This window comes from Mesitornis unicolor, unplaced genomic scaffold (genome assembly GCF_000695765.1).
Source record: "Mesitornis unicolor isolate BGI_N332 unplaced genomic scaffold, ASM69576v1 scaffold16564, whole genome shotgun sequence".
NCBI classification, from domain to species: Eukaryota; Metazoa; Chordata; class Aves; order Mesitornithiformes; family Mesitornithidae; genus Mesitornis; species Mesitornis unicolor.
Genome location: NW_010180921.1, coordinates 10,051 through 28,390, shown reverse-complemented (window position 1 = coordinate 28,390; position 18,340 = coordinate 10,051). Strand labels below are relative to the sequence as shown.

The 18,340-nt window shown below is 39.3% G+C and overlaps 1 protein-coding gene across 1 annotated transcript in view; it reads right to left on the bottom strand.

Moving 5' to 3' along the window:
- The window catches only part of LOC104539667 (rap guanine nucleotide exchange factor 5-like), a gene marked incomplete at both ends in the record, with an annotated part of 32,523 nt that extends 14,225 nt beyond the window's left edge, over positions 1–18,298 (bottom strand). Inside the window, 5 exons of the mRNA XM_010183254.1 lie at positions 1,598–1,646; positions 9,538–9,604; positions 14,925–15,093; positions 16,472–16,593; positions 18,192–18,298. Coding sequence (XP_010181556.1) covers positions 1,598–1,646; positions 9,538–9,604; positions 14,925–15,093; positions 16,472–16,593; positions 18,192–18,298 — 514 coding nt within the window. The remainder of the gene's footprint in view (positions 1–1,597; positions 1,647–9,537; positions 9,605–14,924; positions 15,094–16,471; positions 16,594–18,191) is intronic.
- Between the last annotated feature and the right edge of the window lie 42 nt (positions 18,299–18,340).

The following is an 18,340-nucleotide window of genomic DNA, read 5'->3' as shown; positions in this document are numbered from 1 at the left end:
AAAGAGATTTCTTAGAACTGTATGAGCACTAAGTAAAAAGGTACATGGGACCATACTCTAAGCCCTTTTTACAGCAAAACAAAAGGTTATCTTAAGCCCTTCCTTAACGTAGCCTGTTTTTCTCTGCACTGAACCACAGCAGAAGCATTTCCATGTTCAACCATTATAATTCAGGTAGGATTAGGGTGATACCAGGTAAGGACAAGCAGCTGAGGGGTGCTAACATTGTAAACTACTACAGAAGTTTAGGAAGCAAAGCTATTACACAGAAGCAATTTAGATCTGAATTCACACTTAGATTTGTGTTTACTTTCTGCAGATTCACATTTACAGATGACTGGATATAATTGATAGGTACTTCTATTTCCGGGCAAAAATGCATCCAACTGTGTCTAGAATATTTTTGTAATACTTATATTTTCACAAGGAAATATTTGCAGATATGCCAGCCACACCTTCTTGGTGCCTCCGGTTTAAGATATCATGTGTGTAATGCATGTGTTGTGTGCAATAACTTTTGTGCTGTACTTGTAAGCCACAGAGAGACAGATACAGATATTATGATGCAATATTATTAACAGGTCAGAAAATAGCTCAAAAAGTCCAAGATCTATTATCTCAATTTCTAGCAAAATCACTGAAGATCACAAGAGATGCTCAGTGAAAATGCTCCCAAAGAACCTCAATGGCTTTGGGAACACACCAGTAATTTAAGGCAACTCCTCCTCTGTTTTACTCTGGAAATGCATTCAATTCTCACTTCACCCCATGCAGTTTACCCTTACTGCAGATTAACTGCTCTGCACATGAAGACACCAGAGGATTAACCCCATATGGAGTCAGGTCTGGCCAAGTCAGTTTGGTTAGTTCCTGTGCAGTGCCTGGAAAACACAGCTCCTTTGCTTCCACTCCAGCTCAGCAACACAGATATCTTCTGAAAGCGTCTGTGCTACCAAACCCTAATGGAGCTGAGCTGACCACATACTTCAGTGCCTTTGCACTACATCACCAGCATTTGCTGTGAATGGTTATACTATGAGAGACTTTCTGTTAACCATTTGCCTTTCTTATCCTACTGCCCTGATTGTTGCCTCTACAGCCATAGAGATGTGTAGACACGTCTTTGGGAAAGAATGCCTTCATGCATGATGTTGTGCTTCTGCTTTGGCATAAAGAAATACACCTGACTGGGCAGGTAAAACACAGAGAAGATGGCATGAGATACTGGGCCATAAAAGAAAGCACAGGAAAATTATCAACTTATTTGTCTTAAATGTAAGTCAAATACATAACCTTCTTTTATGAAGTACAAGCCCAGAGAAAATAGTGATTTTGGCTAGAAAGAGACCTAAATTCACATTCAACTGTAACATGCCAATTTTATCAGCTAGGTCATTAGATGTGACGAGCTAGGGGAAGCGAAGCTTGACAGTAATTGCATTGTGCTATATACACAGATTCTCCAATGAGAGAGGAACGAGGTCCGCTATCTCTGCTTCCCCATGTTAATAAGACAGCAATGACAATTCACATACTTCAATAAATGACGAAACGGAACAGCATTACAAAACCCCCTCTAAAGCCCAGCCTGACTCACCTGACTTCCTTGCTTTCAAGGCAATGACAGCAGCCAGTTCTCTCTGTACCTAAAATACCAGGAAAGGAAAGGAAGGTTATAGTTAACAGCACAGTCAAACAAACAAAAAAAAAAAACAAAAATGCAACACTGGTAAGATACCAGCTATCAATGCTTTGGAGCAGTCAACTCCATGTGGAATTACACAGGTAGTTAGTTCTGAAATTACAGTCACTTTTCCTAGAAAATCTATTTCCTTTTCTGCTGGGAATTCTGTGATGACTATTTTGCTGGATTGTTGTTTTTTTTTAACTTTAATTTCATGTACATGCTGCACATTCCTTAAGGAGTGGGCAATTCAGTAACCCAACCTGTAATCAACCTGTAATTTCTTTGCACAGCGTATCTCTTTCACAAGCACACACTTGAAGCTTCTTCCTTTCCTTGGTAAATATTTGTTTTGCCTCTGCTGAGCACACTGTAATGCTGGATTTATTGTGTGACTTCAGGATAAGCAAGTTCCCCATGCTGAGGTTCACGTATGTAGTTGACATTCGCTTTTTGGAGTTTTCAAGAGGAAACATCCTCTCCTAATAGAATGGCTGAGCATTTCAGAACCAAAATTTAGCTTGAGATTAACATGCAGAAGAAGTATCTGATTTCCAAATGTACAGGTTATCAATTTCACTAGCCTGTGATGAAAAAGCCCTGCCACTCTAGCCAGCTTCCTTCCTAAGCTTCTTGCCTCTGCATTCTTTATATTATCCCAATCATCTCTACACAACCAGCTGTCCCTTTAGCCAGCTCAGCTCTACATCCAGTTCTTTCCATAGGTCCGTTCCTTTTTCTATCAGTAAAATTCTATATTATGCATTATTTTTATGCTTTGTACTCCTCACTGCCATCATCTGTCCCACTGCAGCTGCTTCAAGCACCCTGAACTTGAAGGCATGCCAAGCACCACAGACACTCTCCTGCATAGACTTCAGTCCTTCCCTTCCCTTTCATTGCCCATCCATGCTTTCAAACTCTTCCATACACCTCCCAGCTTTTTCCAACTTCCCCCCACTTTCCCAAGATAGCCTGTCTTCAGTATTAAAAACAAAAAATTGGGGCATTCTAACTATTTTTCTAGGGATTGTCTTACTTCTCTGTACAAAGTCTCCTGCAATGCATACTAGCCATCTTGTCTAACAGATCTATTGAAAGCTCAAGGCTACTCCACAGTGGGAGTTTTGACACCCAGTTTCTGAGAGCACGTGGAATTTAAAACACCATTCACAAGACATGTGGTATGATCAGAATAAAGCACAGAGCCCATGAAGGATTTCTGAAGTAATACCACTACCAATGACCATCAACTTCCTACTCTCACGACTCTGAAGAAAAGTTTGAATGTGTGAAACAAGAACAGTTAACTTTATATAGATCTGAGCAGAAAGACAGACAGAATCACCTGGGATATCTCAGGTCAGTGGTAACTCCTGAGTCCACTGATCAGATACTGAGCAGTCACCCAGCAGTATGCTCTACATGCGGCAGAAGGCAGTCATACCAGAGGCCACATCCTTCCTCTGCTTGCATCCTTCCTTCCCTTGTGACAAAGGACCAAGGAGCTTTTTTTGCTGTCCTTGCAAGGTACAAGGATCTTTTCTACTCCTTGATGCTGTCCCACTGAGAGGGACAGAGATTTCTGTCACTCCAAGTAGGAAAATATAAAGGCAGTGCCACAGTTTTAATAAATGTTGTCCTGTTTCCAGCACAATTGAGCAAGCTGGCAGCACTACCTACCCTTCCTTCCTTCCTGTACACTCATTCCCATGTCTGGAGAACTGTTAATTATGGTTAACATAAGCATAAACTGCAACTAAGATGGGAAAGAACAGTTTTTCTGCGAAAAAACAACTTGTGTGCTCATTTGCAGCCATTAATATATACTAGTAATAATACATACCAGCTATCCAGAGTTAGAGTAGGAATTTCAATAAAAGCCCAAGTTGTTTCTGAATAACCACACCATGATTTTTTGTGGCTAAACTGCTCAGACCCTCTCCCTTCATTAAACTCAGCAGGAGGTACCAGTGTTGATGCTCCGATCCTAGTCTTTTTTCACACATTACTAACAGTAAGAAACAGTGCACTGATGTATCATCTTTATCTTTTGGCATTTAATAAACATATTATCTTAAGATTAGCCTTAGGAGACGCTACAATCTGCAACAGTTGCAAACATACCAATTAACTCAATCAAACAATTGAAAAAAGCAAATCTCTGCAAGTGTAAAAAAAACCCAAAACTCCTCTTCTTGGAAGAAAAAGCAGCATTATGGCATTCTGCGGTTATAGTCGCAGTATTAATTTTGCTTGTAAGGTGGCACTTTTCAAGTTTGAAAGACAGTGCTAATATCACAGGTAATAAAAAGGCTGTTTTTCTGTATTTTGTCTATGTTATGCAAAATACCTCATTGTTTGCTGTGTGCCAGGAATGCAGCTCGCATATTACTTAATCTGAGCAAAACCCTGCAGTTAAAGCAGGAGAAAAGAGTGTTCCTCTAGTCATAGTATTAAGCAATCATTCCTTCAAAGGGTTTCATCTTGACAGTCTGAACTCCCCTTCATAGGACTCACTCAGATCACTAAGATTTGTACTGCTGAGCATCCCTCTGGATTTGCCTGGTGTCCCTATATTTTATAATCCATATGCTTTTGTCTATTTTAGCATAAATGCACTTGACATCTCTGCTGGACATGCAATTCCTATGCATCATTACACTGATGGAAATTCATGTATAACATTCATTCCTCACTGCACACATGCTACGCATTATCATACTTCTTCCTAATAGGATTTCAGTTACTGCCTGTTTGACAAAATCGATAGTTGCACATCACATCGAAGATAATAATGTGGACTCAAAGTAAAATACACATTCAAACAGGAGCTATGCCTACCATAATAAACTGAGATATTAAATACAAAAAATTGGTTTATACATACAGCTTGTTGCTACAAAGCTAACACCATCTAAATAGTAACCCATTTTGAGTAGCATTGCAGATGTCAAAACTGATTCAGTTTAGAGGCCAGGTTACCACACAGTATTTACAGAAACATTATGAAAGTCTGAAAGAGAACATTTTGAGTGTGTTGCTGACATGTTACCACATCTTAATCAGTTTTCTTTTTGCAGTATCAAGGAGCAAGACTGTGCATACAGAATGGTATCCATGAATACTTCTGCTCAATTAAATACAAATGGCATATTTATACGGTGAATCTTCTCATCTTCAAAGGACAGAGGTACAGATTTTTCAGAAGTAAATGACAGCTACTCTTCTTCTCTTATCCATGAATCTGGTTATTTTATCATAGAAGACATAGTTGTGCATCTAGTAGACAGTGCATACCACCTTTACCTTTTTCCTCTCTCTTTTTTTTGCCTCTAGTAGTCTTCTGTGAAACAGTATTCTAGATGTCCATGTGCCAAATAGGACTTCAGATCTAGAGACAAAGTGGCAAACCTTACAGGATCTCAAAACAAAATCCTGTAACAGAAAGCTCTAAACAGCACAGTTTTGAAAAAGAAAAATCTAGATCACAGTTCTGCATCTTAAGTAATGACAGTTTGATGGACTTTAAATGAAAGTAGTATTGCCTGACATCTTTAAGTACCAGAAAACTGCATTTCCCAGACACACTGCATTAACATCCTGATATTCTCTCCTGCCCCATCACAAGTTAAGGTAAGGTAGGAGCTTCACAATGGAAACACTCATAGCCATGCAACTGTGCTCAGGTTTTAGCAGACAAGACATTGAATACAAAGCTGCTCTTTGGGACATGACAAGGGATGCATGACAGCTCTGGAATGCTTCTTTAAACCCAGGAGTAATCATTGCAGTTTGTTATAAATTCATGACCAAGAGGATTATCTGATACAAACGTATTTCAAACGGTACGTTGCACTGTTTGCATGTCAGCTGCCTTTACAATTTAAGTTTGATGGCGTTGTCAATGGCTCATTGTAATGGAATGTATGATATGAGCATATAATTCAATAGGCTTCATTCAGTTATCTTGACTGACTCTGCTTTTTCCATTGTAGAACAAAGCGTAAAGAAATAGTGACACCACCACCAAGTTATTTTCTTATCCTTTGTATTATACTCTGCTTTTAAAAGAGGTGTATTCCATACATTATGCACAAATTAGGATTATAAACAAACCTCTTCATTTTTTCCTCACTGCCCTTCTGACCTGGCATCATTCACCACAGCTATCGCTATTATCTCCTACAATCTCCACAACCACTGTTTAAAACCAAAGGTGCATTTCCCTAACTAATCCATTCTAGACTGGATGAATCATCAAAAAACAATCACAAATTGTGCAGTGAATGTGAAAAGTGTAAAGAAAAAGTAAAGAAAGTAAAGAGGAAAAAAAGTAAAGAAACAGTAAAGAGAAAGATGCGGAGAGAGGAATTCACCAAACTCGTACAGAAGCCTTTGTCTGTGCTAGTCATTCTATATTGCCTTCATAGAGAGTGCACACCTTACCAGCAGATCGTAAGGTATAACTGGTTTTCCCTAAAGCAGACCTGCAAAATGCATCATACATTCAGCATCCTGGAAGTGCCTATTTCTGCTCCTTGGCTGTAAGGAGTGCTTTGGGAAGCTAGCTCAAATGTAGATGCCTGCCATATGGCTGCTTATATTTAGGCGAGGTGAGTTCCACCCTCTGCAACAGCAATAGCTTTTATAGAGATACAGAAATATGTAATTAGACCTTTCGTAAATGCATGCTTACAGTTTTCATTGCACTTTCAGATACTAAAACAGTGATTTATATTTTAGGCACACAAGGTTCTCCAATGTTGCTTGGGCTGCATCTTCACAATCAGTTCAGGTTTGAAAATTCAGGAATTTAATCCTTCTGACCCGACACTGTCACTCCATTACAAGAAAAGCAAAAAGGAAAGCAGAAGAGACAGTGACACTATCAACACTGATGGAATTTCAACCTCCAAACCTAGAAATGTACAAAAAAAGTGTACTACAATCTCTGCCTGCTTTAGTGCTGGACTGGAAGTAAGGCTTTCAGGGTTTTTTTTTCCACTTCTGAAACACTGGTCTGAAAAGTATTGTGAACAGGACTCTGAATTATGAATCCTTCAAGGAAGACTGGTTTGGTTCCATACAATATACATAAACATTCAGTGAGCCAAAAAACAAGAAATTTTGAACACATTTCCAGTCATGGCTAATACCTTCACTTCTGGTTTCCAGCTCCTGCTCACAGTGGTGCAAGTGGTGCAAGCTGAGGGTTCAAATACCCTTGAGACACATAAAGGCTCTCCATATACTCATGAGTCCTTTAGACCCCAGTCTACTGTATGGAGGAAAAGCAATATTCTGGAGGGACAAGAGGGAGAAGTTCATATATAGATGTCAATATTTGGGGGATCCTGCTCTGGTCTTATATCTTTTCTCCAGGGTTAGTCTAGAAAAATCATTATAGAAAGCCTGCACAGTTTTGTGGAAAATCAGAAAATGCAAGAGAAAAGATCAGTCTTTTGTACCATGGCAACAGATGGTCTCGGGCCATATGGAGATGCAACTCCCTAATTTTTCTTTAGCTAGTTAGCTACAGCAGTAAAATGGTTCATTTAAAAAAACACCAAAACAAAACCTTCTGTGTGCCCTGCTGCTGGAATCATTCAGGATGTAGTTCAAAGGTTTGACATTGCAAGCTAGATGTGAGGCACACTGCACTCACTGTCAATTACTCACATATTTGTGGATATGCATTCTACTCAAGGGTACCCAGCAACAGTTATATCTAGTTCTTAAACTCAAAAAGTCACTTTGTTTTGTTGAGTGCTTCCTTTTTTTTTAAACTGATGAAAAACCATTATTCTTCTGTTTTTGAGAGGTGAAGTTTTTGAGGGATATCAGCAATGTTTTACAGTCGGTAGTTTTGAGAGTTTCTTTAAAAATATAACTCTGCAAAAAGTATTTTATGTTTTTCTATTTTTTCTCTCTATGGAACTAAAAATGGAGGATATTTAGGTTGTGAGTTCTTTCATTTTTAGTTAGAAAAAAGGTAGAGAAAAGAAGGAATTTGAATATAGAGAAAATAAACAATATAAAACATTTTTGAAACAAAATTTTCTAAAGTCATACAGTTTAAATTATTTTTGCATAAAGTTGAGTATACAGAAGCACTGGCTTTTCAAACACATTACAAAATGTCTTTTGTAAAAACATCTGTCTTTACAAAATATAGCACAAATTCTCCTTCCATTTTTCAGCAATTTCAAGATAGTGCTTTATTCATTTCACTTCAAATAGCTCTTATCCTCATGTCTTTTTCATGACAACTTCAACCTGCTTGGTTCTCTTTCATGTCTATACTTTCTTACATACCCAAAACAGAATTAGCACTAATTCAGTGTTTTGCTGATACCATGATTTAGGCATGATGTTCGCAGAACCATACAATGGTAGAGGTAGGAAGGTACCTTTGGAGGTGATCAGATCCAAACCCCCGCTCAAAAGCAGAGTCAGCTAGAGCAGGTTGCTCAGACCATATCCAGACTCCACTACCTCTCTGGGTAACCTGTTCTACTGTTTGATCACCCCCACAGTGAGTAAGTTTTTTCTTATGTTTAAGCAGAATTTCTTGAATTTCAGGTTGTACCACTGCTTCTTGCCCTGTCACAAGATATCACCAAGACGACCCTGACTCTATCGTCTTTATTCCCTTCCATCAGGTATTTATACACACTGATAAAATCCTTCCATAGCCTTCTGTTCTCCAAGCTCAACCTCCAGATTTCTCAGCCTCTCCTTTTAAGTCAGATACTCTACTCCTTTGATCCTCTTCAAGGTCATTCACATACACTCCAGTACGTCCACATGTCCTTTGTATTGGGAGATCAGAATTGCACTCAATGCTTGACATATGTCACATCAGTGCTGAGTACAGGGGAATGATCGCCTCCCTTAGCCTGAGGGTAACACTCTTATTAATGCAGCCCAGGAGGCAGTTGGCTTGCTTTTCCACAAGGGCACATTTCTGGATCATATTCACCTTGCTGTCCCTCAGGACCTCCAGGTCCTTTCCTGCAAAGCTGCTTTTCAGTCAGACCCTGGCCTGTACAGGAGCACGAGGTTATTTCTCCCAGATGCAGGACATTGTATTGCCCTTTGTTGAACTTCATGAGATTCCTGTTGGCCCAACTCTCCAGCCTGTCAAGGTCCCTCTGAATTGCAGCACATCCATCCAGTGTATGGACCATTCGTCCCTGTTTTGCATCACCTGCAAACTTGCTGAGAGTGCACTCTACACCATTGTACAGCTTACATTATATTGAGTGAATCCAGTTTAACCTTTTGAAGTCTTGTCTGTCTTCTTCTTAGAGCGGTGATCTTACAAGAAGATAAGCAAGATGCACCAAATTCTAGCACAGACAGGATAAGCTGTTGTTTATTATTATGGAGTTTATTGAGGCTGAACATAGTTGGGAAGCCAGATACCCAGGCTTCCCAGGTGGGTCTCCTCAGAGGTTTATGCTAACCTACATCAGGGCTGCTGAGGCTCTGTCTCCCTTTGTCCCCCACCCCATCACTGTCTTCACACTGATGTCCACTTGACCAAGAGAATCTGAGTGTAAGCTACTTTGCAGAAAAATCACCACAATCCTCTAAATTGGTATCTCCTGGGCCATGAATAGCATGGATTACAAGAAAGGAGGCTGCAGCAGTCCTCGCTTAGACTGATTTTAATAGCTTTGGAATTGCACACTATGCCCTCAGTAAAGCTTTCTCCTTTCACCAATAAAAAAGTAGTTTGCATTACAAACACCTGCTCACTAAGACTAAGCTTTTAATTTTAAAGGATCCAAAACATGACAATATTTCAAACGCGATCAGTACAAACTTTGATGCAGTGACCTTACCGCAGAAGTGAGACGAGCAAGAATTTCAGCATTGGTTTCTGCTGTATCTTCTATTTTTTGATCAGGCCTTAAAAAAAATAAAAATAAGACTTTATTACTTCTTTCATTCTGTTTCAACATCATTTGATTCCTGAAAAGCAAGGAATTGTGTAGCCACAGGCACTAATGTAAAAGGGCTTTTGAGATTCCACATCAAAATGATGAGTGCCACATGACAATAATTAATTGTGTCAGTAACAACAGAGTACACCCTTTGTCCCTTGCTGTCAAGAACTCTTTTGATTGGACTAATGTAAAACAGTGAGAGAATTCCTCAGCTATAAAAATATGATGAAGAACTGAAGAATGCAGGACTCTCTTAGCTCAGAGTTGCTTATTCAAACGCTTATTTTGCTCTGCTATAAGTATACTCCATTGACAGAGTAGAGTTTTCCATCTGCCCACCACCCAGCTTTGCTAAGGTGAGAAGCAACACCTATGGAATGCAAACTCATATAGATAAAAGCAAAGAAGATCAAAATCATTATGTGACACGTGAAGTCTGATATTTTTTAAAAATGTGAAAATTAAAAGAATACATGTAAGAAGCCATAAATTAGCAAACTAAAGCAACAGCTGAAAATATTACTAGGTTGCCTTGACAGTTACTCACAAGACAGACAGACTTAATGTGTCTTTGCAAAAGTTGGGCAGTGCAGGGAGAACCCTTCTAGAAACTGCCACAGAAGTCTGGCCCACGTGGAAGAAACCACACAAAAAGCTGCAGTGGACAGCATGGGATAGGACAGTGTTTTTCTTTAGAACAGTCTAATTTCCACCACTAAACCATCCATGAGCCTTATGGAAGGTTTATTGACAATCAGAAAAAAAGATAGCAATATGATAGGGTTATTGCTGTGGGAAGAAGAAAATGAAAGTGTCCTTGAGATCTTTACTTTTCATGGTATTCAAGAAGCATGGCATGCCAGCAAACTGAGCAGATATGTAAAACTGCAGCTTCTGTAATAAACATAAATCCCAGGTATTAACAGAGGCTTCTATCTTTGACTAAATTATTTAATTGCTCATGCGCCTTGGTGTGTTTAGGGAGAGAGCTGACAACATGTCTGGAATAGGCAGCTGGTATATTGTGGTTCTTACATCCCATGTCCAAAAATCTCTTTCCTTGATTAAAAAATATTAAGGTCAGAAAGCACAGAATGACAATGCATTCATTTTGGGGCAAGCATATTCAGGCCAAAATGGTAATTCAGATTAGAAATCACAATTATTTTCACAACTGCCTTTCCTGTTCAATGAAAGATGTGTTTTAACATCTTAAGTGTTATAAATAGCCCAGAAGAAATAAATTAATGCAGTTTCATTTTAAAAGACTGAATTATTCATTCTTCCTCTTTATAATTTGGAATGAGAATAAAATAACTGATTTCCTTAGATACTTATGTTTCCCGACACATCTGGTCTCTCAGAACCAAGCTATGACCTGATTCTCCTAAACTGGGGGCAAAAGATAGCAGCTCAGTAGACACAGCCACAGATGCAATCTGTAAACCCAGAACAACATATAACATAGCTATTTCCATCTTGGGCCTTTATCATTTCGTCTTCTATTTAAAAATACTCTCAGTATTCATCTGTATACAAGCATCAAATGCTTCTGAAACCATTAATATACTAAAAATTATAGCCAGCTCTCCAGAATCAGAGAAGAAGAGTGTATTATGATATAATGGAAAAAAAGTAAGACAGAATGGATACTGAGGAATAGAATAAGGACAGATATCACCCTAAATTTTTGAAAAGGAGCCAGCTAAGACCTAGGAGGGTTGGTACCAAACAGGAGCTTACACAGCCCAGGCAGACCTAATGCCTGATGTCTGCACAGCTCAGTGCTCTGCGGGCCCAGTATTGTGTCAAGCAGAGTGAGATGCAGGGATGCTTGCCCTACATCCGCATGCAGGCAGGCCAGGTCCAGCACAATTACTACTGTACACCACATGAAAGCAATTACAGTACTCCCCAAACCACTGATGAAGGAAGAAATACCAATACATTCATGGTTCTGGGCCTCGACCTTAACTGTCTAATGTAGAGACACCATGTATGTCTCTACACTGGCTTTACAACACACCTACAATGCTAATAAAAGACCCATGCACACCTGAGAGCTGTTTGCATTCAGCAAAAGCTTTCCAGAAACTCCATAAGGAAGTAACTAAATGAAGATCCCATCCTGGCTATTTGCATTAAAAACAAATTACTTTTGAAATTGGTTACTTTTCTGAAATTAATAAAATGGAAATTATTTCAGGACAGAAGACACAGAATATAGTGTAACATTTCTGAAAAGAAAATAACAGGCAGTATGACAAAGAAAAAAAATCCCCTCTTAACATCCCTTCAAATAATTTTTAAAAAATATTATGGGATACACTTCAGTAGGCTAAGGTACCCAATGCATTCTTGAAATGTTCACCGAGCCTACCAGTGGTTTTGGGAATTATTTGTTGTTGTAAACACTCCTATTTACAAAGAAGGAAATAGAAGCATACAAAGATTAAACACCTGATACAAAGCCATTGCAGTCACTGGAAAAGAATTCAGGAGGCATTGGATGAGAGCCTAAGTAATTGCTCAAGGCTGTAAGGAAGTCCATGGCACAGCTTTCAATGTAGATTTTTTGTTCCCAGGCTACTGTAATATTCACTACTATTCAAGTAAAATTAGCTGTGATTAACATAGAGTGTTTAAAGACCTCAATATGCCTCTGCATCAATCCCATCCCATTTGACAACATTCACAGGGGCTCAGCCCCGTGGTATACACAAACGAACATTAGCTTTCAGTTTAGTGCAAGCTGCCAAAAAACTGCTATGTCCCATCTTCTTTTCCATGCTAGATTCCCTCCAGTGTCATGTTTAATGTAGTGAATTTGCCAAGGTCAAACAGCAACAGGGAGCATTTATTCAGGAACCACAAGCACATCTCAGGCTTCAGAATGCTACTTTCATTGTAAAACTTACTATAGTATTATCTGGTAACACTATTAATACTGACCAGAAACAAATACAAATCCATCAAAAATCTGTACAGCAAGGCGAGAATGGGCCGCATTTATCTAACAGAATTTGCAGAAGAGCTGCTGAAGGAAATCCCCTGAGCTGCTACTGCCTTCTCAGGTCTACAGACTCCTCCTGGGAGAGCAGATTCAAGGTGCTTCACAGAGACAGCAGTCCAGGCAAACGCAAGGCTGCTGCCCACCAGCTGTGGAGGAGACAGAGTTTGTTTGGCTCCACGGACCACCGGGAGATGTCCGGTCTTGCCTTCTGGTGCACAAGCAGGCAGTCGCTTCTGATTTCATCAAAAGCAGGGAATGTAACTAATAAGGTAAGAACTTCTCTGTCCCTATGTACATGTAGAATTAATGCTGTCAACACAGACTATGAGCAAAAACTAAGAAAAAGGAATACAAAAAATATTAAATTATAAGACTATGCTTCTAATGGTACGCAAAACAGCTTATATATTTTAGAAAAGAAACACTCACTGGAAAGAAGAGTTCTTAGAATTACCCTCTTTCTTCATGAAAAAGAATATATAGTTTTATTTAACCTGGTAAGGTAACTTTAACAAACACCTCATTACATCTATTCCCTTTCAGATTGTGTTTCAGCAGGGTATTATTTGCATTAAGTAAAGAGAATTTTGATCCTGGAAAAGCCTCCTTTCCCTTTAATATCACACTCCCTTGAGAGTATACCATTACTTAAAATTCAGTTCCTTCTATATGTATATATTTTTAAAAGCATTCTCACAATCTGACAGGTAAAACCTCCAGAAAATAATTCTTCAGTTCCCAAAAGGAATCCAACTTCAACTGAAATTTGAATAATGTGAGCAGGAAGGAGCTGGAAATGTACATTAATGAATAATTGTTCAATTCATGTGACAGGGATCATCCTCCACTAGAAAAGACAGTTGCACTGGAACGATAAAACTGCAAAGCAGACTGTAAAAGTGATAGTCTCTGGCCAAGGTCAGCATGCAGGAAACATTTTAACTAGAACCTAAAAATTCTTAAATCCATTTTCTTACCCAGCATCCTTCAAGTAACACATCAATGTGACCTATCTGTTCTGCCTTTTTGATTCAAAGCCTTTGTACAGATAAGTCTTGAATCATGAAATGTGGCCTGATTTTCAGTGAAAATGAGGAAAACCCCAATTCCCACAGAAATCAAGAAGAAATTGCCCTAATACTTAAGGGACAGCCAAACTGCTTAGCACCGGAGTAGGCTGGAAGACAAGAATTTCTATTTGCAAAAATATTCAAAGGTTTTCTCCCATATGAGTCATCTGCTTAGATAATCACCTTCTGTCCTCTGCTCTAGCCAATTTGGGATTCTTGTCATGTGGCCACACTTACTCCAGCTGAAAATAAGTGCATTTTCAAAAGAATACCCACTCCAAACCTGCCCATTTCTGACTGGCGAAGGCAGGCAGCAACAGGGGAGGGAATCAAGTTTCTGCCCTGAGCCATACAGAGAAATGGCTGAGATTTTTTTTTCTACCAGCTCAACATGCTTGAATTTAAGAAACTGAGCTTGAGACAGTTTACAGGGACTCTGGGCTTTGTGCTCCTTTAAAATATTTCCATTGGACATTTATTTGAGGGAATGTGTTTTTAAAATCTAATATGTAGATAAAGAAAGTACTTATATAAGAAAGTTGTGTCTTTGACATCAAACAGAATAAATCTCAGTACTGGCAGAGTAATAGTTCACCACAGTATAAGCATCAGGGGGGACAATGAAAGAATTTAACCCAACTTGTCTATTGAGGCCAGCACCTGCAGATTTGCTGAGGCATGAGGGGTCACAAGCCTCCAGAACTCTCGCTGACACCTTTTTCCTATATTTTGGCCTCTCACTGTGGCACAGATAAATATGGCTTCCTTCTAGCTGCTCTAAATAGGTAACATTTAGAGCACAGCTTTATCAGCACAGAGGGTATGATAACATCCAGTAGTCAGATGAAAGAGGAGGCATACAGGAAGCAAAATTCTGCTGTCAAATTCATGCCAAACCTCCAAATGTAAGGAGAGACCAAAAAAATAATAAAACCATTAGCCCAGGTAGGATAGCAAGCTAAAGCCAGCAAGCTAGTGCATTAGAACCACAATCTGCCAAAACCCCAAGTCAAGTGTCTTCATTTATCTACTCACACTGGCTTTCTCAGCTGAAAAGCCCATCTCTACAAAGCTTGTCAACCCTGAGAAGGAAGCTAGCTCATTTGCACAGTGATTTGGGGGTAAACAGTGTCATTATAAGCCAGCCACTTTAAAATACCATCAGCAAAAGTTGCAAACAGCTGTATAGGCACACTTACAGATTACACATGTCAATCCTGGGAGGAGACAGTGGCAGCAGTTGAAGTAGCAGCTTTACTCCATTCTTCCATCCTTCCTCTTTCTCATATTCACAGAAAAGGTAGGTACATTCATCAGCTGAGAACTGGTAGAAAGCGTGAGTGTCTTGAAAATAGAGTTGTCTGTCCACTGTTAGAAAAAAAAATAAAAAAATATTAGATAGCCTTTAAACCTTGACCATGCAAAGGTTCAGTGTCCCCACCACATTCTGTGATGTACTTGACTTTAATGCTGAGTTGCACCATCACATAGGGCAAAAGAATTGCAAACTCAGCATAGAAGCAACCTTGCCCTCTCGTATTGACTCAGTCCATCCAAAGAGGATTAACCCCAAAACCTCAATTTGAAGATCTCCAGCCACCTGCAATTCAAGTATTAAGACTGCTGAGTGTTTAATCAATTTTGGAATCAGTTCAGAATTAGAGGATAAAAATCTTCCACTTGTCAGATTTCTAAGCCTCAATTTCCACTGGTTTCTAAATCTGTTCTCACTAATGGCCAGGCACTAGTAAAGTTCTACAATTGGTATGCAGCCTATCATTATCCCAGCTTCTCCTAAAATTCAGGGGTACTGGATTTGTAGACTAGACCTAGGTAAGATGATGTGCTAGTACAACAGTCATCATCTTCCCCGGCGTAACTAGGATTGAACTGGGATCAAAAGAAGGGGTCCAAAGCCAAAAGCCCAAACTCCTGCTGGAAGAGTCATTCAGCCCCTGTGAAGGCTGCATGGTCAGACATACTGTCAGTGTAGTTGGAGCAGAAGAAAATCTTTAAGTATACTGTTAGTGTAAATAAGCAGAAAGCTTCCATAACACCTCACCATTTCTCAAGGAGGAAAGTTAAGTGTCTAGCTCAGACCCCAGGGCAACGTATGCTCTGAGTTGACCTAAGTAGTCCCAGCTACAAAGTAAAGTCAATTGAATTTCCAGAGGTTGGTTACCAGTGTAACTGTCACCAACCACATTAGCTGGACCAAACCCCTAAATCTGGTGGGGAAGATGGGGACAGCTGGGTAGACCCTGGCATCACCACCATCTCAAGGAGCTGAATCCTCTCTCAATCCATTGTAATATAAAATTAAGAAAAACAGATAAAGGAAGGGAAAAACACCAACAACTACAGAAGTCATCTGGCGAAGCCATGATTTGCAGTGACTAAACAGCTGCTGTCCTGTGAAAAACCTAAGAGAGCTTAAGAGGAAAAAAAATGAGGCTGGAAAAAACACACACACTGTTTGCAACTTGGTAATAGGCAACTACATTTGCAAAAGCAAAAGGAAGGAAATTGCCTAAAAAAAATAGAAATTCATCTCTGGTATTTATGAAATGAAAGGTCACAGAGGTGAGCCTACCAAAGAGGTAGTAAAATAAACAGCTGTCAAGAAAAACGAATCAATCTGCACTTTTTTCTTTCCCTCCTTCCTTTCCCATTAAAAACATGAGTCTTACCCTATGCAGAAGAAACCAGTATCCTTCCTCCCACTAGAAGCACTATCAAGACTGACCTGATAATATAATGCCCATATCCAAGAGCAGCTGCCACACTCCGACTGCTGTAGATCTGCACTTAACAAAAGGGCACTGCTCCAAAAGCCAGTCCACTAGTTCCGATCCAACACAGCTTCTCCTGAAAATAAGTAAAATACCACTTCTTACACTACGATAATGTTAAAATGGTCTTTTATAATAAAGAGCTGGTTTTTAAAGCTATTAAGAGTGAATTGCAGGCCAAACCCTTTGACTCAACTACTAATTTTTGTAATCCTCTTCATTTCAAGAGCAGAAATTATTCTGGCAAGTCTCAGGAGATACCACTAGTTACAATGAGGAACTTGTGTTGGATGCGCAAGTTCCCTTACATACCTAATTCATGTGGCACACTTTAAAAAGCGTAACATTTTAATCAATTTGTGCTGCATACAGACAGTCACCCAAATATGTATAAGAGCTAATTAAAATCCAGCTTTTATCCTCAGGATTTTATTTCCTTTCTGAGCATAGACATAAGCAATACAGCTACACAATATGTGTAAGACCTTGAAGTGTTTGTGGCAGATTCACCCACCCTACTAAAGACCTGAGAAAGACCCAACAAAGACAGTGCTAAAGTTTCTGGCCCTGGTGGTGCCAGGACTGCCTCCCCCCTCACAGCTCATGTCTGGTCCACACAGTGGGGGTCAGAGGTGGGAAAGTTGGGGTCCTCAGCCAATAGGGGGCTGACACAACCACGTATTGACCACAGATCAGATTCGACCAGGGTATGAATGGGGCCCTGTCAGAGGACTCATTTGAGTTGGTCCTCCTAGGAGCAGTAGGTCTGCAGTCGGGGACTCTCCCCTTGAGTTGGGACACCACTTAAGGTAACTTCTCAAGACTGAGAGCCCTCCCTTTTTTGGTGAGTGAGTGAGTGCACATTTTGGATCGTTTGGCCAAAAACTTAAGAATTCTTAACTCAGCTGTGTCTGGTAATATTCCCAACCAGCATATTGAACCTGTATTTGTTAAATGTCAGTGAAATGTTGTTTTGGTGAATGAAGTTTTGTCTACTTAATTTAAGTTAAGTTGCAGATTAAAGCTTTTTTGAGTTCATTATTCGTGTGCGTGCAGCCATTTTGGTGCGATTCCGTGACAGCGTTGCTCTAGGATGTACTTCATCTTTTGCATTACTGGTAAACTGATCTATTTAAATAATTAAAAAAAAGGAAGTTGTGACTTTTTCTTAAATACGGGTATGAATTAATGGTGCTATAATAGAGACTTGCACATTTTGGCATCATTGAAAATAGGAGGAAGTGTTTATGCTGTAATGCAACACAAATGGAAAATCACTTCATTATAGAACTATTTCATAAATTACATGCAAAAATCACTGTGCAACTAAATCTTAGGAAACCAATTAATCTCTTTTATAACTTCTGACCAGGGCTGAATTTTATACTCTTTCTTTTCAACAAAATAACAGACAAAACACAATTGCATGTGAAATCATAAGCAGTTAAATTAATGTGCATAGAATCAGGCCACTGCTGCTTTCTGACAACTGGCAATAACATAAGAAAATATATTAAAATACATGAGATTTTAAAGCTTTTTTTTAGAAAATATTTTCAGTTTTTAGTAACACACAATATCTCACTCTCAGAATTTAGTCTCTTATCAAATCAGGGCATAGACAAATGCAAATAAAATCAATCCAGTTGATTAAAACAAATGATCTTGGGTTACCTGCAAATGCCAGTAAGGTACACCCTGTCTTTAATCAGGTCAGATGCTTGTAGCGTAAAAATATTCCTGAGAGCTCTCCCAGCACAGGAAGAACTTTCTCCATAAACCTGAATGAAAAAAGAAACTGAAAACTGTGACAAATGGGGATT